Source organism: Dermacentor albipictus, chromosome 1 (genome assembly GCF_038994185.2).
Source record: "Dermacentor albipictus isolate Rhodes 1998 colony chromosome 1, USDA_Dalb.pri_finalv2, whole genome shotgun sequence".
Classification (NCBI taxonomy): domain Eukaryota; kingdom Metazoa; phylum Arthropoda; class Arachnida; order Ixodida; family Ixodidae; genus Dermacentor; species Dermacentor albipictus.
This window is the reverse complement of record NC_091821.1, coordinates 160,702,562-160,725,572: the sequence shown is the minus strand read 5'-3', so window position 1 is coordinate 160,725,572 and position 23,011 is coordinate 160,702,562. Positions and strand designations below refer to the sequence as shown.

Below are 23,011 nucleotides of genomic sequence, written 5' to 3'. Positions count from 1 at the left end.
AGCTTCGAAGCCAATCGCGAGGATGGGATGGATGGATGGATGGATGGAAGGTAGGATCGTCCCCTTTGAAACGTGGTGATGGCAGTTGCCACCATGCTCAGCTTTTTATATTTGTTTAACTGTGTTGTAAGTTATTGAAATTCGCCATTTTCTTTAAATACTTCCTACACTTTTAACCTTATGCTTTTGAGCCACCAATCTTCCAATCACTTTTTGCTAATTTCGACTGCATATTTATTTACATGACTATTGTTATCTCTAAACCCTAGGGCCTCAGGAAGCGTGACTGTGCCTGCATCGACATCGGGCTGGATACCATCACAGTTTAGTATGAGGTGTTCTATTGTTTCTACAGATTTACCACACACAGTACCTGTGTCTTCTTGGTTAAATTTCTTTTTATAGCTGCGCATTCTAAGACATCCCAACCTAGCTTCAAAGAGTAGGGCACTGCCTCTTGAGTTATCATAAAACGTTTCCTTCCTGATCTGCTGTTTCCAGTATCGATATAGTTCAACATTATGCTTCTTTTTCATTGAATTTATTCAATTTTTACATTCCGCGTTTTTAACCTGTCGTTTAATGCTCTGTCTTTCTCCGTCCTTGTGTCTGGCATGCTTACTGGTTAGCTTCCTAGTTCTTTTCCGCCATTGTGAGTCAATGCTCTTTCTGTATAGGTATTTAAATACCTTATCTGCCCACCTGTTATCGTCCAACTTCTTCACGCGTTTTTTGTATAGGATTTTACTCTGAGCTTCCCGTGCTTCAAATGATGCTCAGCCCATATCCCCCTGTACTGCCTCGTTTGTGGTTTTCCCGTGGGCACCTAGTGCTAATCTTCCAACACCTCTCTAATTTACTTCTAGTCTCGACTTAACTTCTGCCCTTAAGCACAGGACCGCATCCCCGAAAGTAAGCCCCGGCACCATCATTCCTTTCCAAATACCTCTCAGTGCTTCATACCTGTTGTACCCCCACAATGCCCTATGTTTCATTATTCCGGCATCTCTTCGCCCTTTGGCTATGAGAGACTGTTCATGCTTTTCCATGTACATCTGCCCTTTGTTTATCCATACCCCCAAGATATTTGTATTCGGCCACTTGGGGTATTTCATGACCTTGTATTGTAAGCTCTTATCAGTTGCATCATTGAAAAACATCCCACTGGACTTAGCTGCACTAAAACTGAAACCTAGACTGTCTCCTCTGTCTCCACAATAATTACCCAGAGTTAGCAAATCTTCCTGGCTATCTGCTAACAGTACAATATCGTCCGCATACATTAAACCCGGTAGTCATTGCTAAACAACCTTTCCGCCTAATCTGTACGACAAATTATACCCTAGATTGCTTCCTTGTAGCCTTCTTTCCATACTTATCGTATAAAGCATGAACAGCAGCGGTGATAGAGGACAACCTTGCCTCAATCCTTTGTGTACCTCAACAGTTGTCGTACTCTTAATTCCTTCCCATGTTATTTCAACATTTTCTCGATACATTTCCAGTAGAAAATCAAGTACCTCATGACCGATACCGTCATCTTTTAATATGTTCCACAGGAGTTCCCTGTTCACATTGTCGTATACACCGCTTATGTCCAGGAAGGCTAAATACAGAGGTCTATTTTCTGCCTTAGCTATTTCTATGCACTGGGTAAGCATGAACAGGCTATCATCGAAGCGCCTACCACTTCTGAACCCGTTCTGAAGTTCTCCGAGTATTCTATTACTTTCTACCCATGACTGCATCTTTAATTTCACAGCCTGCATCGCCAGCCTATATATAACTGATGTTATCGTAATTGGTCGGAAGGATTTTATGTTCGTCTTATTCGTCTTTGCCTTTATAAATCAAATTAATTTTACTCTGTTTCCAGCTGTGCGGAATTTGCTTATTTGTTATGACTGCCTCCAATGCTTTTATCAGCGTTTCCTTGTTTCTTGGGCCAAGTTCATTAATTAACTTGATTGGAATTTTGTCTATCCCCGCGGACGTGCATTTTGGAACATTTGCTTCTGCCTTTTTCCAGTTAAAATTAGTCAGTTCTAAGCTGTTTTCTATTGTGCTATCCTGTGTTGCTCCCTCATTTGGGGCGATTACAAAGGCAGAGTCAGTGCCATTGATGACAGTGGCGAATTTTTTCAATGAAAAACACGGCACCACACGGCAAGAAGCTAGCGAAAGTAGAACCAGCTAGGCCTAACGTTGTGCGGTGGAGGCTACGGCTGCCAGCGTGCGAGAGCACCGGTATGTGGAGGCAAGACTATCGAAATGGCGGCGGTGGTGGCTTTGATGAATGCCATTTTAGACGTGCAGTCAGGGCAATATACATTGACTCTATGGAGTACGTGGTGGTGCTGCGAAGCCATGCAAATTATCGAGCATGTCCGAAAAATTGGGCTTCTGGAAAAAACGGTCGTTAACTAGTCTGGCAATACCTTGTACCGATGACACGGTGTCAACGATGACTTGTTGCGATTCGTCTGTTACTGGAGCCAGCATTAACACGACTTTCGTTCCCTTTCAATAAAATTACAGCTAATTTTCCCTGATAGAAGCACAAATTCCCTGAGGTTTCCCTGAGTATTTCCAGACTATTCAGATTCCCTGAGAATTCCCGGTTTTCCCGTTTGGTAGACACCCTATTTTAGTAGGCGATAATCCGAACGCGCTGCCGTTCCCTGCTGAAAGTGGCGCGATGTGGGCATAATGTTTCGCTTCGGCGACATCCGGCATCGCCCACCAGCTCTATTTCATTTCGGCTTCCCGGTCGCCCTCTTAAAACACAACACGCAATAGAAAAACAACAAAACGCGTCTCGAGCTTCCGGAGCACCACCAGCTCTATGCGTGTCTGCATCTCATGCTGCAACGATCCGCACGATGTTTCGCATTAGTAGATGTCAACAATAGTCAAGTCTGTCACATTTGTTTAGTTATTCGGATTGTACGTTTTCCTGGTTAGTACGTTTTTCTCGCGTTTTTTTCCAAAACGTGTGACCAAGGTTCTACTGTATACATTAGATATCGCCCGTGAAACTACATACAATGTTTCACAAGTACACTCACGCACCGCTCGTTGTAACTGCTGTAGAAATACTTCCCCAGTGGGGCTGACTGCACTACTGGATAGTGCAACATTTGCATAAATCTGTGCTTTAATTTTCTTACGAAAGCGCTTTTAAAATACCATACGGTCACTTAGTAGTGACGGTGAATAATACAGCGGCAAACGTGTGAATGATGAAACTAACTTTTATTGGGCGAACTTGTGCCCACAAAAGCAAGTTACACTCAAAGCACAGCAACAAAGGCGAACATGTTCGGTGACCGCCAAACTCTTATCTGCTGGTCAAACGTGTCAGCTTTTATACATGGGTCATCGAAGGTTCCAGAGTGACCGCTGGTGCCCATGTGTCTTACAGAAAATTCTACACAATTCGCGTCACACACGCAATCGGATTACACAAGTTTCGGTAACAACAAACGATGGGTAGAAACATCGATAACATTTGAGAAACTTCCGATACATGCCGGCGCGTCCTGCGCTGAGCGATAACATTTGTTGGTGAAAAAGCGGTCACCCGAAAGAGATAACCAAATACACGTGTCAATGCTCCCCTCTCAAGAAGCATCGTCACGATGCTACAAACAGGAGTGTGAAAAACAAAGGGACACTTATTAAACAAAATTAAGAAAACAACAAACAAAGTCCAAAGTTAAAAACGAATTAAATTATGGGGTTTTACGTGCCAAAACCACAATCTGATAGTGAGGCATGCAGTAGTGAGGGACTCCGCAATAATTTGGATTACCTAGGGTTCTTTAACGTGCACCTAAACCTAAGTACACGGGTGTTATCGCATTTCGCCCCTATCGAAATGCGGCCGCCGTGGCCGGGATTTCATCCTGCGACCTCGTGCTTAGTAGTCCCAACACCATAGCCACTAAGCAAACACAACGGGTGAAGTCCAAAGTAACAGTGCAAAAAAAGAAAGTCAAAAGCTCAGCTATGCAAAGTCCCAAATTTGGTTAGTGCTGGTAGAACGGCTTAAGTCACGCAACACGGACCAGGAAATGCTGGCGATGAACGCTATGCATGAAAAGGAGCTTTCTGGTAGAAACACGGCCTCTTCCATGGGCCCCGATGCGCAAAGGCGAGCACCATCTGGAGGTGTAGCAAGGAACCGGGCGTGCCACTCTATGAATGGTAAAAACGCTGGAAAAGGGGATTGTGTTTGCATTTCCACATAACATAATTATGTTTTCTCGTATATTTCAATTACAATCCGACACTATCATGTCTGTAGGTGGTGTGTAAGTTGTACTTTAAGATTTTTCTGACGAATTTTACTTTGAGAAATTCAATTAGTTCAGACTACTGCCCCTGGTGCTGCTGCTGATGCTTGTTACACCACAGCTTCCTGGTGCCTCTGTCTTGATATTTAACTGCACGTCTGTGTCATACTCGTATGTTTTACAGCTACTACATTCTTTTTATCCGAAGTCCTGTAAAAATATACCAGAAGGGTTCGATTAAATAACGTATGGGTGCTAAATTCACATTTAGCTTTAGAAGTAAAAATAAAATGAAAAAGAAAAAAAAAAGAGCCGGCTAGGTGCTGTGTATCATGTACCACATACAAAAAGCTGTACCAAACCATCCTCGGACTAACGGTTATAGTATATGAAAGCCACTTTTCACAACTATATGGAACCTAACTGCTACTAGAGGACGTCATTTTTCAAACCCTTGCTGCTATACAAATGAATTGAAATGACTGATCTCAATTACATCTGTCAAGATGTATTTGAGTTGTCCTGATGTCTTCAAATTTCAAACCACTGTCAAGATGTTTGGAAAAATCCAGATGAGTCAGATATGTACTTGGCAATTGTTGCAATTTCTTTAGCGAGTAAGATTGATCCTAGGAGCTTAAAAAGATTTAAAAAGACTGCAAAATCTAAATGATAGTACAAACATTCTTGCTAGGAATTGTGGGATTATATTGTTATGGAGGAAGACGCAGACGAAAAGCTATGTACAAGTATATTTACAATAAGATACGCTGCGCTTGGCCAAGAGGCAACAGCCCGCGCTAGCTTCTAAACGTCGTCGTTTTCTTCTTACTGCTCGGCTCTTCGTCATTGGAAATATTATCCCGTAGCACTACCCCCGGCGGCAAAAGTGCTGTCTTGGAGCGACTAAAGGCCGGAGTCTGAAGCAGTGTAGTAGGTCTTGAGCCTACTGACGTGCACGACATCAGTGGATGATAGAGTAGATGACGAGGTTGAGCTCACAGGAGCAATTTCGTACGTCACAGGCGTCACCTGGCGCAGCACGCGGTAGGGCCTTGTGTATCGCGAAAGGAGCTTTTCGGAAAGTCCGACGTGACGAGAGGGCGACCACAGGAGCACGAGTGCACCAGGCGAAAACTGTACGTCACGGTGGCGGGCGTTGTACTGACGCTGCTGCGTGGTTTGCGAGTCCGTCAGTCGAGCGCGGGCAAGCTGGCGTGCATGGTCGGCGATGCGATGGCGTCGCGCGCATACTCGGTTGTTGAGATCGCAGCAGGAGGAAGTACCGTGTCAAGGGGCAAGGTCGGTTCGCCACCGTAGAGTAGATAAAATGGAGAAAATCCGGCGGTGTCGTGCCGGGAAGAATTATAAGCAAATGTGACGTAAGGAAGGGCAACGTCCCAGTCGTGGTGGTCCTTCGAAACGTACTTGGACAGCATGTCGGTAAGAGTACGGTTTAACCGCTCTGTCAGGCCATTGGTTTGAGGATGGTATGAGGTAGTCAGCTTGTGTTGGATAGAGCAGGAACGCACAATGTCGGCGATAACTTTCGAGAGGAAGTTACGACCACGGTCAGTAAGCAGCTGTCGCGGGGCGCCATGCACTAAGATAATGTCACGCAAGAGAAAGTCCGCGACGTCAGTGGCGCAACTGGTAGGGAGAGCTCGCGTGATAGCGTATCGGGTGGCGTAATCAGTTGCTATGGCTACCCATTTGTTCCCAGAGGATGACGTGGGAAAGGGACTGAGGAGATCTAATCCAACACGAAAGAACGGTTCCATGGGGACGGTGATCGGCTGTAGATAACCGGAAGGTAGCACGTGAGGTGTTTTCCGACGCTGGCACGGATCACAGGCAGCAACATAGTGTTGGACGGAGCGAGCGAGACCAGGCCAATAGAAGCGGCAGCGGACGCGGTCGTACGTGCGGGTTACCCCAAGATGTCCTGCAGTGGGTGTGTCATGCATCTCAAAGAGCACAGTCTGTCGTAGATGTTTTGGCACGACAAGAAGAAGATCAGGGCCATAAGGGAGGAAGTTCCTTCGGTACAGAATGCCGCCCTGGAGGACATATCGGCGAACGGATGCGTTGGTAGGTGTAGAGCGCAGACGCTCGATGAGTACTCGCAGCGATAGGTCTCGGTACTGCTCATCGGCGATGTTAGCGAAGGCAGACACAGAGAAAATGCCGGCAGCGGTACTACTGTCGGCGTCGTCAGGCTCGTCTACCGGGTAGCGAGACAGGCAGTCAGCGTCCTTGTGTAGTCGGCCAGATTTGTAGGTGACAGAGAACGAATATTCTTGGAGGCGTAAGGCCCAGCGACCAAGTCTTCCTGTAGGGTCTTTCAATGAGCATAACCAGCAAAGCGCGTGATGGTCTGTGACAACGGAAAAGGGTCGGCCATATAAGTATGGGCGGAACTTCGCAACCGCCCAAACTAGGGCCAGACACTCACGCTCAGTGATGGAATAGTTGCGCTCCGCGGGTGAGAGGAGCCGGCTGGCGTAAGCGATAACACGGCCGTGGCCACGCTGGCGTTGTGCCAGTACTGCGCCAATTCCGTGACCGCTGGCATGAGTACGGACTTCAGTAGGCGCAGAAGGATCGAAATGGGCCAGAACGCCCCACTGGAAAGGGGCGTCTTTTCAAAAGCTCGGTTAGTGGTCGTGCTATGGCCGCGAAATTTTTCACGAAACGGAGGAAGTACGCGCAAAGGCCGATGAAGCTGTGCACATCCTTGACACACTTTGGAACAGGGCAGTTCGTAACAGCATGGATCTTGCCTGGGTCCGGTTGCGCTCTGTTCGTGTCAACGAGATGTCCAAGGACGGTAATCTGACGACGGCCGAATTGGCACTTCGATGCGTTGAGTTGCAGACCGGCTTGCCGAAAAACGTCCAGGACTGCTGAGAGGCGCTCGAGGTGCGTAGCGAATGTTGGGGAGAATACTATAATGTCGTCTAAGTAGCACAGGCACGTGGACCATTTGCAACCGTGAAGAAGGGAGTCCATCATGCGTTCAAAAGTGGCAGGAGCGTTACATAGACCGAATGGCATCACTTTGAATTGATAAAGACCGTTGGGTGTTACAAAGGCAGTCTTCTCGTGGTCAAGATCATCCACGGCAATCTGCCAATAGCCGGAGCAAAGGTCAATAGAGGAGAAATAGCGAGCACCGTGGAGGCAGTCAAGGGCGTCATCAATCCGAGGTAGGGGATGCACGTACTTTTTGGTAACCCTGTTAAGGTGCCGATAATCCACGCAAAAGCGCCATGAGCCATCCTTCTTTTTTACCAGTGCAACAGGTGACGCCCATGGACTACATGACGGTTCAATAATGTTCTTGGCAAGCATTTTGTGAACTTCAGTGTGAATAACTTGATGCTCAACCGGTGATACTCGATACGGGTGGCGATGAATAGGAGGGGCATCGCCGGTATTAATGCGATGTTTGACAGCTGTTGTTTGGGCCAAAGGACGATCGTTAAAGTCGAAAATATCTTGGTAGGAAATCAGCACGCGGTAGAGCGCACGAGCGTGCTCGGAAGGCATGTCGGGTGCAATCATTTTCTGCAAGTTGGCGATGGTACAAGTTGCCGACTGCGACGGTAGAGGAGGATCGGCTGAATGGTCGTCAACTGAAATCGATGCTACAGAGTGATCCTCGAATGAGCAAAGTTGGGCCAGAGACATCCCGCGTGGCAGCACTTGTGTCGTCAAGCCAAAATTGACCACTGGCAGGCAGACGCAATTCGCCATAATAGATAAAACTGCAAGAGGTACTGTGATCCCGTGTGTAAGGAGGACGTCTTGCATAGGAGCCGCGATGTAGTGACCGTCGGGGACTGGTGGGGATGACTTGAAGTCAACGTAAGTCAGTGCCGAAGGTGGCAAGTGAACGAAGTCGACGGAACTGAGGCGAGTAGGGTGTTGTTCAGCGGGATCCAGAACAGGCAGGTCGAGGCGGAAAGTACTGGCGGAGCAATCGATGAGAGCAGAACGTGCGGAGAGGAAGTCTAAGCTGAGGATGATGTCGTGGGGACAGTGAGCGATGACTGAATAGCACGATTGTTGAGCGATCGGCGAAGGAGACGCGGGCATTGCACATACCAATTACAGGGGCTGTTCCGCCATAGGCGACATGGACAACATGCGTCGTGGCGGGCGTGATAATTTTCTTGAGCCGGTTACGAAGGTCAGCGCTCATTACGGACCAATGCGCCCCAGTGTCTATGAGTGCAGACACAGAAACACCGTCGACTTGGACGTCAAGAAGGTTCAGATGAGTGGGCAAGGTCAGTAGAGGATTTGGTGGCGTAGGGAGCAATGCAGCGTCACCTCGAGGCGCTGCATCGTCTAGTTTTCCGGCTGGAAGCGGCGTCCGAAGGGAGTCGGCGAATAGGAGCGATGGGGCTGGGGAGAGCGAGATTGTCGTCGTTGGGGCGAAGGCGAACGAGAATAGGGGCGGTTCGGCACAGGAGAGTCAGCGGCGGCGTTATTGGAGCGTGCGGCATAGGGATGAGAAGGGCCACCTGGGGGGGCGAGAGTAGGCAGTATAAGTAGGCCGGGTCGGGGAACTCCAGCAACTGCGACAGTGCCGAGAAATGTGCCCGATTCGATGGCAGTGGAAACAAATGGGCTTGTCGTCAGCAGTGCACCATTCAGATGGGTTGCGGAAACGTGGTGGGTAAGAAGATGCGGGACGGGGCGAAAGCGAAGAAGCCGGGTGAGTATCAGGACGATGGGCCGAGCAGATGGTGTGAAGACCCATGTTTTCGATCTCTTGGCGGATAACTGCCTGTATCAGTGAGACCGTGACTGCAGATGTGTTGGTGGGACTGGAGTCGAAGGCAGCCGGATAGGCGGCCTCGATCTCACGCCGGACGGTCCTGGTAACATCGGCAATGTTGTTGGGACGAGGAGTGTCGGCACAGGAAGATGTCGCTGGGGTGTTGGGCAGACGGGCAAACTGCTGGTCAATACGTCGGCTTTTAGCGAGTTCCAGGTGGCGGCACTCTTTCATAACAGCATCCACCGTCGCTACGTTGTTGCAAACGAGCAAGTTGAAGGCATCATCGGCAATGCCTTTGAGGATGTGGGCAACCTTGTCGGACTCAGGCATGTGGGTGTCAACTTTGCGGCACAGAGCCAAGACGTCCTGAATGTAGGTGACATAGGGCTCTGTTGGCGTCTGCACATGGTCGGAAAGCGCCTTCTGCGCGGCAAGTTGGTGACCGTAGGGGTTGCCGAACATGTCTCGAAGCTGTGTCTTAAGTGAATCCCAACTGGTGAGCTCATCTTCGTGCGTGCGATACCAAGCTCTAGGTGTGCCACCGAGGTAAAATACTACGTTGGCGAGCATAATAGTAGGGTCCCACCGGTTATTGCGGCTGACGTGTTCATACAGGCTGATCCAGTCGTCGACGTCTTCCCCATCTTTGCCCGAGAATACGCCAGGATCACGGGGAGCGGGGAGAGTGATGTAGGTCGTCGAGGTGGCAGCAGGTGTCGGAGCCGGCGGAGTCGGGTTGTTGTCACTGGGAGCCATGAAGGAAGGCTCGACGTACCGTCCACTGCGAAGCTCCGTGACGAGGTACAGGGAACGTCCACCTCCACCAGACATGTTACGGAGGAACACGCAGACGAAAAGCTATGTACAAGTATATTTACAATAAAATACGCTGCGCTTGGCCAAGAGGCAACAGCCTGCGCTAGCTTCTAAACGTCGTCGTCGTCTTCTTACTGCTCGGCTCTTCGTCATTGGAAATACTATCCCGTAGCAATATGAACATTTTTAGAACCATGATTTGGCATACTTTTGTTCCTGTTCTATATAAACCTGCAGTAACACAAATATTTTTTGTTACTTTAGCATGTCTGCATCACTGAGATTCTGCTGTTTTAAAGTGCAATAAAGATGTTTATATAGAAATACCTTGCACTGGTTGCTGCCACTCCCAAGAACTTCTGCCTCGATCCTGATTGGCTGACGAAAAGGGCGCAGTCCTACCCAGTCTTCAATCACTTTAGCGTCCTTAATAAGGAAGCCACACAGAAATGTTAGTCAAGCTTTTCTTGAAGTAATCTGTACTGAAAGTTCTGTGTTAATAGACTATATAAAGGAAACAAAGTTACCTAAAATTTGATGCAGTTGGTTAAGTGCAGTGCATCTAACTTTAAAATAGCAATTTTATCCAGTCACCACAGCAATCCCATTATCTGGAGGTGGCTTGAAAAACACATTTAAAGCTTATTGCTGCTATCAGAAAGCTTAATGCTAATATATCTTAGGAGACGGACAGCTAACAAGCCATCTCGCAGACTAACTAGGGCCGTGATAACGTAAATCTATTCTGATCTGTTTTCATTCTGAATCGGCCATCAGCCCTTTGTGGTAGGTCAGAATGGTTCAAGCTCCGCCCATAAGGGTGAGGCCCAAACCATTCTGACCTATCATGGAGGGCTAATGGCCAATTAGGAATAAAAACAGATTGGAATATTTTTACGTTATCCAGGACTAGGTTAGGTAAAACATATCCAAGACAGCAAATGAAGGCTTGTGCTTCCTTTCAAGGTGTAAAATTGACGTTTCGCTTGACCGCAACACAATCTGGTAATTTCCGAGAGTTTAACTTGAAAGAAGAGATTCTTTCTCTCCAATAAGAAATTTGTCTTAAGACAATGAGCAATCACTTTTCAGCTTAGCATTAATTGGTTTAAGATTTTACAGTGGTAGGCAGGTTCATATTAATTGTGGTTTTAAAGGAGCAATGACACGAAATTTTGTCCTCGCTTTTTTTTTTACTCTATTAGACAGCCAGCGACTTCATAATTGTAGTACAAGGCCTCAATTCCTAGATCAAGCAACCAATTGCGAATTATAACATCATTTAATCTGACATGTTCAAAAAGCACGCCAAATTTCTTGGCATACAGTTTATTAACAAGGTCTCCTCTGTACATCACGAAAATGTGGGGGGGGGGGGTCATGTGGCATCACTGACATTAATGCGTGGGTGTTTCACCGCAATGTAATCATCTTGCTGAAAGCTTTCTCTCTAGATGATGGGATTACAGGGGAGAGATGGTTAGAAGCAATAGCAGGAGACAAAGCTTATTACGCCTTGTCGAATGCGGGGAAGCATAAAGTGAGAAAGGTATAAATGTAGTATGTGGCATGCGCACAGCTTTCGGTGACATCGTCACTGTGTGGCTTGCAACCACTGGACCAGTCTGACTGGTGCTTGCATCAGTAGTTTGTGATAACACGTGACCACTGCCTCCAATTTTCATGACATGCAGAGCTGCCCTTGTAAACAAACCATACACCAAGAATCTGCACTCCATTTGGCATGCGTTTTGAAATGGTCAAAATAAAATAATTTAAAATTTGCAATTTAGTATGCATTCAAGGAATTCTGGTACGACAATGTAGTTATGGGGTCAGCAGCTATTTAATAAAGAAAAAGAAAAGCCACACACATAGTCAGTACCCATTTAAAATACTCATGATTACTACTCAAAGCTAAGTCATGACAGCCTAGTGCAAGCTTTCAGAAAGCATGATTATCCATAGGCATGCTATTAGCATTTATACTTCACCTGGATAATCTTCAACCTAGATAATTTACTCTCAACATTCACAACATGCTGCAAATTTTCCATGTAACTGAAACTTATGTGAGTGAATGCACCTTGAGGCTTGGAAGTACTGCAGTACATGTGTTCCATATGTAGTCCCTGTCATGCTGCGAGACTTCCATATTCCAATCGCCAAGCTGCTTTGTGCCCCCCAGTGTGACATACTCTGTCCTGAAAATTACCAACAACAAGAACATAGTATACACAATCAAAATTGGGCTTTGTCGTAACAGTGTTTCAACGGTTCAATGGTTAATAGATGACAATGTGAGACCCAGTGAACACATATTTTAAATGGATTGTTCTGTAAAGTTAAAGCAAAACTAAATGTTGGCATGCGCATGAAATAATGACAGCATAGAAAAACTAGAAATCTAGACATTCTCCACACTTGTCATATCATGGAACCCTTGCAAGTGGTTGTATTACAAGCACTGTAAGACGGGATATGTATGCCATGTTGCATACCTAAGCATTTCATATTGTAGTACAAAGCTTTATTGCTTCCTTATGGTTTTATTGCTGCTTTATACACTCCAAAGGCTGCTTGCCAAAATTCAGTTCCGCTACCACATCCACCTCTTAAATATTGAAATGTGGTGCACTTATTAGCATATATCAAGCAGTTCAGAAGCACATCCTGACAGAACTACATTAAGCCCTTAGTCGTTTTGTTTTTTTCAATGAATTTTTTACCCTGAATTTTTTTTTATTGATGATTGTGAATATTCTTGTTATGAAAAGCAGGTTTCTGATGAAGAAAAAGATAACCAACTCATAGAATAAATAAAGTAGGTATCTGAAATTTATGGTACATCACAATATAAATGCACCAGCCACGTGCTAGCAATGGACAAAAATTATGGAATATGTACAGATACCTTTGTCTTTAGTCACATTAGCTGCACATGTTAACAGTGCATTATTTGACTAAGAGAACTTTGGCAGGGAGTGGTATGGCTCAAAACAAGGGATCATGCACAGTTGTTTTCCAGTTGATTTCATCGACTATCATCGAAACTAGCTCATCCTTCTGGAAACACTTGATATGCTACAGTAATTCAGCCAGCAAGCTTACAGGAAACTTCTTACAAAGCATAGAAAAAAAGGAAACAGTGGAGGCTTTGATAGAACGCTGTTCGTGTCAATTTTGTCCACAGACACACACTTGCAATATCGTCTTGTGAGATTTCCTCTTTGTCTTCTTCACTCGAGAAGTTGCTGACCTCTTCATCATCAGGTTTAGCTTCGCTTTCAGAAATGATGTACATCTCAGTGTCTGAACTACCATCGTCAAAAGAAGAAGTAGAAGAAATGCCTGTTTTTCCAGAAGATGGGCCAGCAATGCACTAATCGCCTCTGTCAGATGCCATCCTGAAAGTGCTGGTTGCCACACGAAAAACTCGCTCAAGATGTAAAGGACAAAGAAATCACTGGGTACATATTGACATCTGCTGACTGAAACGCCAATTGAGCTGCGAACAAGCGTCTCTTGTCCAAAACATGCGAGAGGAGAACAAATAACACAAGGACGAGGCTTTGGGGAGGTGAGTGCTTGGACGAGCAGGGCTCATCCAATACTGCTATGGCTGCTGCAACACAGCAAAGCTAGGTCATCAAACCCTGTAAGCTCCGAAGCATGGAGAGATGTCGAAAGAAAGTTTACGACAATTGCATCCACAGGACAGTTAAAGGGCCCCTGAAACGGTTCGGACAAATTTTGTAGACGCGTAGGGTACAGCTTAAGTAGAACATTCGCACCACAATTTAAGTGAAGCGTTACGTATTAATGGAGCTGCAAGCGATTAGAGGTTACCCTCCTCCCTAGCTATGCTTTTCCTCCTCAACTCGCTCGCCGAGCGAGCGGCGCTAAGCTCCGCCTTCACTGGTTCAGCGTCACGATGCGACGTCACGTCGCTCACTTCCGTTCGTTTAGGAGCACGCCCCCTCCCGCGCGAGACCTCTCTGCTGGCCGCTTGGCCGTCGACCGAGAGCTATCGAAGCAGCGTGCGTTGCGAGCATTCTGTCGTAGCGCCGAACGTGTCCGGTACTCCGCTAAATACAGGCAAGCTGGTCATTTCGGCAAATGACTGGAGGCATAAACTCAAGCTGATGAAGGAACTTTAGCGTAGACGTACGTGAGCAGCCTGATCGGTCTGCACGGTCCAGACACTTGCTGGCGCAGCGCTTAACCAGTCAAACAAAGCGCTAATATTGCTCTAACCAAGTGTAAAGCATTTTAAACATTTATAAATCAACGTGTTGATGATTACACTCCTGCGAAAAATACACACCAGCAGCAAAGAATACACTTCGTTGCTGCTACTGTGTATGGTTGAGCTCTGTGCCACCAGGTGGCTGCACCGTGCAGACCGTTCACATTTGCCCTTCTGCTCATCTCGTGGCTCATCCCGGCACAGTCAAGCGGCCAGACCCTGTCCCCTTGCGCTTGCGTTTGCAGGTCGCTAGGTTTGCAGTCCACAAGGCAACAAAGTCGAATCATAGTGCTCGCGCAAAGACAGACCGACTCTGACCGCGGAGCTCTCGTCAAAATGGAGTACGTTGTAACACAAGCAGACGACATTTGCTGTGTGCCGGAAGTGCTGAAGTGTACTAAAAAACTATTCTTGTGTATTCTCTAAGTTATTTTCTTTTTACAAAAACACAGTAACTAACATTCCAACTATTACGAGCATCATTTGTTCACCATAAAGTTGGAAAAATTATCGACCACGCGCCCTGGTCAGCCAATCAGATAGCTCGCCCATGTGACGTAATATGGGTTATTTGCATCATATGGGTAGGGGCGGCTTAAAATTCCGCCGAGCAGTGCGCTGCGATCGGCAGCGATGGGTATTTTTAAAACCTTATAATAAATTACACGCTTTACGCAGAGCACTTAGATGCATCAATTAATGATCAGAAGAACCTACTCTAACGACTCAGTACGTTTGTAAAAAATCGCCAAAATCGTTTCAGGGTCCCTTTAAAGTTACAGGCAGTGCAGCTATGTTCAAGCCAGAGGACAAACATTGCTTGGCTACAAAACGAGAAAACAGGTTTATCAGCATGAAGGTAATGAAAAAATTACATTTGACTGAACACGAAAGGATGCTGGCAAGAAAGATGGAGGATAATCACCTGGAGGCTGATTTCAAAACCAAGAAGCTGAGAAAGGAATTATAAAGAAATGCTTGCAAAATGTGCAACTTTAGTAAGCGAAGGTGGTCATAATCTGTTGATGTGAATATGCTGCTCTTCTGGCACACTTAATACTCTCCATGCACAAAGATTTTTGTGCCACTCAGTAAGTGCAATGCCTACCCTGGAAGAATGTAGCAGCCATCGGCATAATAAAACTGAGTCACCCAAGGAGCCAACACCTGCAGGAAAGAAATAGTTTAGAATTAATTTTAATAGGTGCATACTAAATATATTATGATAACATTTATCTTTACGTAAGTGCCACTAGCACTTGTCTTCATTTTAAAAACCAAGCCTTCTGTCATTGAATATGGAGCAGTTTTTCATTCTAGCTGACCCACATCAGCGTTCCCAATGTACGAAAAAAGTTCATTCTCTCTCTTACAGTTGCAAGCAAGGGATCTGCAGAAGGCATTCGTAAGAAGAAAACACACTCGTTAACAACTTCTAATACCCATTACCTTGATAACCTGTCCTCTGACAGGAGTCAGCAGTGGGTCTTCTGTAAGTTCCTTGGCTCTGAGACCACTGCAGTTCACTACCACATTAAAATCCTTAAGGTCTTGCAGGTCCTTGACAACTTGGTTCCTTATGTGCCCACCGTTGCATAGTATTCTGTAAGGCAACACTTAAGCGAAAATTCTTAGTAGTATGAACGGAAATTAACTTACTTGTCAGTCAACCATTTCAAGTACTTTCTAGGGTCTGCCAGAATGCTGTTGTAGAATATTCCATACCTGTAAGAGCACCAGCACACTTTTGATATAAAAGAGCCTTTTTTACATTGTCTTGCTGAACATAATGAATTTAGCTGCCAAGTTTTTTTTCGCAAGAACAAACTTTCAAAAAAAATTTTTTTTTCATATTGAGTTTAAAAGTACGCTGCATGTTCAAGGGGAGCATGCCGTCAGGCTAGTTAGCTTGAAGATCTTACGATTTCTGAATGCTGTACCACTTTTGTTTTTCTGTGTCTACTCACTCGGAAGTAATGGTACAAGAATATAGCACGTAGAGGGAGCTTTCATTCCATATAGTACATCCAAGTTTAAGCACCACAGACATCTAAATGTAATATGCTGAAGTGAAACATAAACCACAAATGAGTGCACTTAATGCCCAGGCACTCCTTGGACCTAACTACAACATGCCTACTATATGTTAACCATATGCAAGCCTCATGTCTACCACATGCCTACCATTGAAGGCTACCTCATATGATAAGCTTCAGTAAAAACCAAACTAAGGTGGCATATCCAGTGCTGCTTGACCATACTTGCACCAGACCACCCTGGCCAGTTTCTGCTTTGGCTCACAAGAACATGCGCACATATTATACAGGGTGCTTCAGCTAACTTGGGCCAAGCTTTAAAAAATCCTCGTGCAAGTTTCAAGAATGCAACCAACTTAATATTATTTGCTCTCCTCCTGAGCAACTCAATGGATTTCTTACTATGAGCTTAGCTAATAAGCAACAATTAACTAACTTTTAAAGCATTGATTTCAATACAAAATCTATGTAGAAGTTGTAGAGCCTATTAAGAAATATTCAAATAATTTCTTTCCGTGATGATAGCTGCTGTGGTTTTAATTTTTCCGGGATGCAAATACAGCGTGCAATATTTAAAAAAAATACCATGTGACTATGTGCCTACGTGTAGCGACATTAGTGCCCTCAAACATGCTACCAACGAAGGATTGATGCTGCATGCAGACCAAAGGCATGAATAGGCTGCAAGAAAAAAAAATGATAGGCGATGGCCACACGCGTCATCTTCGATACATCACCATCCACCGCCAAAACCTCCTTGCCCTTAACGAAGCTTCAAGAAATGCCATGTGTTATTTATAGCATATTTCGCTGCTTCAACTGATAAGATACTTAGGCAAAACTGCAAGTGAAGACCACTATTCAATCCATCTTCATTGCTCAAGACCTCTTGTGTCTTTGGTCTGCGTGCTTCATAGATCATTTGTTCGTGGCATGTTTGAGCGCACCAATGTCGCTGCGTGTGAGCGCGTAGTCATATGGCACTTTTTAAAATTTTGCACACTTTTGCTGCCCGGAAAAATTAAAACCACAGCAGCTATCATCATGGAAAGAAATTATTTGGATATTTCTCAATAGGCTCTTCAACTTCTACATTGAAGATATTGCACTGAAATGAATGCTTTAAAAGTTGGTCAATTATTGTTGATTAGCTAAGCTCATAGTAAAGATACTTTGAGTTGCTCAAGAGGACAGGAAACAATATTAAGTTGGTTGCATACTTGTAACTTGCATGAGGATTTTTTAAAGCTTGCCCAGAGTTAGCTGTAACACCTTGTACAGTTGGTGACAAAAGTTTATGGGGTGTTAGTTCTCCAAAAAACAAAATTTCTGCTCAGTTCAAGCATACTGATTCTACATCAATAGAATGCTGTATTGGTTGCACATACTACTGCAGAGTGCAAGCCTGAATTTCAGGCTATGTGCAAGCTTCATGTATATTCCGTCTGTTTCACAGATCGTGCACCTCATAAACTTTCAACACCGGTAGTGCTCTGCACACTTCACTCTTCCTGGTTTTTAGGCAGGGGCTTTTCCAACATTTCAATTTTGGGAACTGTTGTGATAACTTGCCTCAAGGAAAAGAGCACATGGGCAGGGAGGGGGGTTTCTTATTTTTGCAAAGCTCAGTGAAATATTCTGTGTTCATCACTAGTTCTAATGGGTGAAACATATGAGAAAACATAATAGCAGAAAAATTAACCTGAAAGCTTTCAGACAATGAAACAAGTCTGCCATTTAGCTGTAGGATTCAGTGAAAATCAGCTGGGTTTTGTTGAAGTGCAACTTCACAAGACAACCGTGTTTGTAGTGATGACTTTTCATTTCTCATGATACAGCATACATGCCAACATTGTCGCAGAACAACCATACACTTGTGTCCACAAACTAAGAAAACATATAATCACATTTGGCCTTTCAACATTTCAAACAAGCATTGTCTGCATATATGAATAAGGTTACTTTAGAAGAATTTAAACAGCATGGCACAGGACATGGAAAATAACCACAGGACAGAGTGCTGTATCCTGTGGTTCTTCTCTGTGTCCTGTGCTATGGTGGCTGGTTGATACATCTTGTTAAACAACAGAATTCAATGTAAATTTTTTGTGCATGAGGCTCCAATTTCTGTAATGACGCTCATCATTTCCTACATCCAGTGTGCTGTTCTGCGTCTTTTGTCATGCTATTTAAATTCTTCTGTTTAACAAGATGTGCCAAACAGCCTAATGAACATGCAGTTAATTCAACCAGTTTAAGACTCAAATTGATTGGCAAGCATGGTTTATTCCCTGCAAGCAAAACAGAATAGTTATTACTGAATAAATAGGGCTTAATGTAGGCAACAGTGCCACGAGCTGCTAGGATAACCAAGGTTCAGGCATGGTAGTTGCAAGTTTAACAACAGTCTATCTTTGCAGTGACCAATTAAAAAAAAAAAATTTTGCTTCTCAAATGATGTAGTGTTATAAAAAGATTGAGCAGAAGCTGTCGGAGAATAATTGCCAAAGTGAGGTGACAGCTTTGCAATGCTGCAGGGACACTTACTGGTTAGCTTTGCTGGTTAATGCTAGGAGGCATGTGGGTGCTGTGACATATGGACATGTCGGAGTGCACTTGGTAGGTAGTCTCCAATCTTACTATGCAAAGAGACATGCTGAAGTATAAGTTTTTTCTGCACCTATGGTTGCACCATCAGATATGCTGTGGTTAGTGTATCGTGAGGTTTTGCCTGTGTTACAAAGTGCTCTTTGTATCTTGTGCTTATGTGCCAGTGTTCCAGCATAGCACATATTTTTCAACAAAGGAAGGCAATATGTGGTGCATGCAAAATACCAGTTCAGTGTTCATTTTTGCCACCTATAGTGGGCTGCAGGTGGCCGAGACCAGGCGCATAGCCAGGATTTTCTTTTGGGAAAGGGGGGCTAAGGTTCCAATATTTCCTGTTAAGTTTCCCATGCTTCATGCATAATAATACAACTATTACTTTGAGCAGGCCCTTGGTCTGCCTGAAGGCGTGTACCATTCTGTACTTGTCTGGGGCGGGCATTCGAAGGATATGTGCCTTTGACGTGCCAGGCATAAAAGGGAGCAGGGCGCCAGCCATAAAAATTGGGGGAGGGGGGGGGGTGTGCGCTGGAGCCCAGTAGCCCCCCACCCCCCGGCTACACCACTAGCCGGGAAAGCGCGTCTGCGTGCATGCACATCTGTCTTTCCGGGCATGATATCAACCCTATCATTTCTATCACATAAAAAGCAACAGACAGAAATTGGTGGCACTGTCTCATTTCCCTTAATTCTTTTCCTTGAGATCTAATGACAATTACTTTAATGAAGCTAAGGGCATTACTTGTACTTCAGAGGAAAGTTCCTCAGTTCTTGCTCATCAAGCGGTCTCAGGCCAGCACAGAGCTCCTTCATTGTTCCATTCTGCAAGGTGAAGAAAAAAATGTGAAACATATTTAATGACATTAATCTGTCTGGCGTCATGCGTGCAGAAGTCGCTCTAAACGGCCGCAATGCCCCTCTGGCCTTCTTGGCCTTCTTTGTAGCACGAAATTGGCGTCAAGTCATCCTAGGCCTTGAGGCAAGTAAGCACCTGGGTCTGATTTCTCGCGTAAACAGCGTGTCGCGGAACACTTCTGAAGAAGTGGTCGGCAACTTTGGCCACCTATTCACCGGTATCAGCTGCGTAAACCGTTGCATGGTTCTCCGTAAGGACGCCGTGGCAGTAGTCCAAAGACCACGCCAGGTACCACTGGACTTGGAGGAACCACTATGGGACGAGTTGGCACGCATGGAGAAAGCTGGAATAATTGCAAAAGTCACCGAACTAACTGATTGGGTGAGTCTCCTTGTTTTAGTACAAAAAGACGGAAATTTGCGAGCATGCATGGATCCCAGAAAAATAAACGAGTGCTGAAATGCCTGGACGAGAAGATATAGAAGCAGAGTTGGCCGTTGCAAAAGTATTCACTCGCCTAGACGCATACGCCGGATTCCATCAGATTCCCTTAGACGAAGAAACGTCTAGGATATGCCTTTTCGCAACTCCCTTCGGTTGCTATCGGTTTTTGCGGCTGCCTTTTGGAATATCATCAGCTTTCGAAGTTTTTCAGCCAATACTAAGTGAAATTTTTTATGCACTCTCCGGCATAACAGTGTATGTCGATGATATACTTGTATGAGGTAGATCACAGCAAGAGCACGACCAACGTCTCAAATCAGTACTAGAAGTGGCAGAACATGCAGGGATAACATTCAATTCAGCAAAGTGTGCAATTGGCGTTCAACACATTGAATTTATCGAGGACGTGATAAGCGAAGGAATCCGTCCAAGCTCTTCCCTTGATGTACATGCTGCAAATGCCCCCACCAAGCGATAAGCTCGCCGTTCAACACATGCTGGGTGTCGTCAACTATTTAGGAAAATTTTCGCCAGCACTGGCGGAAAGGACAACGCTCCTCAGAAGCCTGCTAAAAAAGGACACGGTTTTTGAATGGTCGGCAAATCACGAGAAAGAATGCAGACAGCTGTGTGACAACCTTGGGTAACAGCCCCTGCCATCAGTGTTTGACCCTAAAAAAGAAACCAAGATATCTTGTGACGCATCTCAAAACCGAATTGGTGCTGCCCTGTTGAAGAGTCACAAAGGTGCATGGAAGCCGGTTGCGCACGCCTCCCGAGTGCTTACAGAGATGCAGCAACGCTATTTACAAGTTCAAAAGGAAGCAATGGCCATCATTTTTGGCTGTGAAAGGTTCAGCCATTTCACGTATGGGCGGAAGAAGGTGGTTGTCGAGACAGACCATCGTCCATTGAATGCTATCTCTCAAAAAGCGACAGGTGACATGCCGCCCAGATCGCAGCAATTTTTTGCGCCAGTTGCATTATGACATTTCCATACGCTATGTTCCAGGAAAACAACTTTTGCTGGCGGACATGCTGTCAAGGGCATTGCTCACTGGCACAGCAGATGACGCTGAAGACGACGTCGAAGTACATGCAGTGAGTGTAGTCGGTTCCCTCATCACCAAAACTACTTGGAAAAAACTGGCCTCTGAGACACGGATCGACACACAGCTTGCCGCTGTTCTAGAACACCTGGAGAACGGGGCGCCAATTGAAGGTCCACTTAAGTCTTCCACAACTGAACTATCTGAAGTGAAAGGAGTCCTCTTGAAAGGCTGCAAAGTTGTGATTCCTATGACTATGAGGCACGAAATGTTTGCAAGAATCCATCAAGGCTATATGGGAATCAACAAATACAAGGAAAGGGCACGGAAACTGGTCTTCTGGTCTGGGATAAACGCCGACATCGAGACGTTTGTGCAAGCACGTGCTGCATGTAAAAACCACGCTTATAAGCTGCCACAGGAGCCTTTGATTATGCGCCCGGTCCCCGACCAACCATGGTACCGTGTCAGCATCGACATCTTCAACTACAGAAATCGTTCATACTTGTGCGTTTATGATCCCCTGTCCAATTTTCCCAACAGCTCGCAGACACTTCAGCAAGAACGATTGTGGATGCAACCAGTGCCATATTTTCAAGATATGGCATACCGGTAGAAGTATGCGCTGACAACGGATCTCAGTTTTCCAGTAGAGAATTTAAAATGTTTTCAGAAGTCTACGATTTCAAGCACGTCACTTCCAGCCCATATTTTCCCCGCTCCAACGAACTCACTGAAAAAGGAGTACAAGTTGTGAAGAGAATCTTGAAGAAAACCAGTGAAACCAAACAAGACTTTTAGCTTGGTCTTTTGGCGTACAGGTCAACTCCACTGGAGTGCGGTAGAGCACCAGCACAAATATTGCAAGGACGAAACCCTCGAACAACACTGCCAGCCATTCAAATCGGACAAAGTCAGCAGGTTGACAAATACCAGCAAACGGACTACTCAAGAAGGCCACTCGTGCCAATGAACGACGGCGACACTGTCAGAATTGCTAAAGTTCATGGTCGTCTGGTCAACCAAGGTCCTATGTAGTGATGACTGAAGACGGACAGTGGTTACGACGCAATTGCGAGCATTTATTGCCAACCAAAGAGCCTTTTCACCTCAGCAGCCCTCACTACAACGATGAAGACAATATCCAAGAAAGTGCCGCCCCTGCATGCGCGCAGTGTGATCCAGTCATGCCACAAAATTCAAGCAGCACAGCGAGTGCTGCGCCGACAGGTTCACAGCTAGTGGCGGCTCCCCGAAGGACCACAAGACAACGTAGGCCACCTCAACGATTAATGAGAAGAAAGGGAGGTTAACCAAGGGGCCCTATTTTTATTAGTCATATCATAAGAAGCCAACAAACACTGACACCAAGGACAACATAGGGGAAATTACTTGTGCTTAATAAATGAAATAAGGAAACGATAAATTAATCGAAATGAAAGTGGATGAAAAAACAACTTGCTGCAGGTGGGGAGCGATCCCACAACCTTCGCAAAGGTTGTGGGATCGCTCCCCACCTGCGGCAAGTTGTTTTTTCATCTACCTTCATTTCCATTAACCTTTGAGGGTCGATTTTTTTCACCATGTACGACCGTCCAGGGTCAATTTTTTTTATTGCAAATTCCAATTCGTCTGAGAGATCTATTTCGAAAAAAATGTACCGTAATTCTTCTAGGGTGACCGTAGGTGAGAAAAAATTATTTTGTGTTGGTATATATGTACTGCTTATTCATGAATAACAACAATAAAAAAAGGAAATAAACTCATAAGAATAAAACAATTGATGCATTGTTATACACAAATGAAGTGCACATGAGAATATTTTGCAAGTGTCAAATGTTCCTGTTCTTACACTAATATTTAC

General features: G+C 45.2%; 1 protein-coding gene across 3 annotated transcripts in view; it reads right to left on the bottom strand.

The window, feature by feature from the left end:
- LOC135911188 (D-aspartate oxidase-like) overlaps nucleotides 1–23,011 on the bottom strand; it is a 110,342-nt gene that overhangs the window by 6,470 nt on the left and 80,861 nt on the right. For 2 of the 3 annotated variants that reach the window (XM_065443387.2, XM_065443378.2), the window contains exons 4-9: nucleotides 19,541–19,620; nucleotides 15,815–15,880; nucleotides 15,605–15,758; nucleotides 15,264–15,322; nucleotides 11,993–12,110; nucleotides 10,234–10,332 (exon numbers count right to left, since the gene is read on the bottom strand). In XM_065443387.2, coding sequence (XP_065299459.1) covers nucleotides 10,234–10,332; nucleotides 11,993–12,110; nucleotides 15,264–15,322; nucleotides 15,605–15,758; nucleotides 15,815–15,880; nucleotides 19,541–19,620 — 576 coding nt within the window. The remainder of the gene's footprint in view (nucleotides 1–10,233; nucleotides 10,333–11,992; nucleotides 12,111–15,263; nucleotides 15,323–15,604; nucleotides 15,759–15,814; nucleotides 15,881–19,540; nucleotides 19,621–23,011) is intronic. The other variant, XM_065443396.1, reaches the window with a different exon arrangement.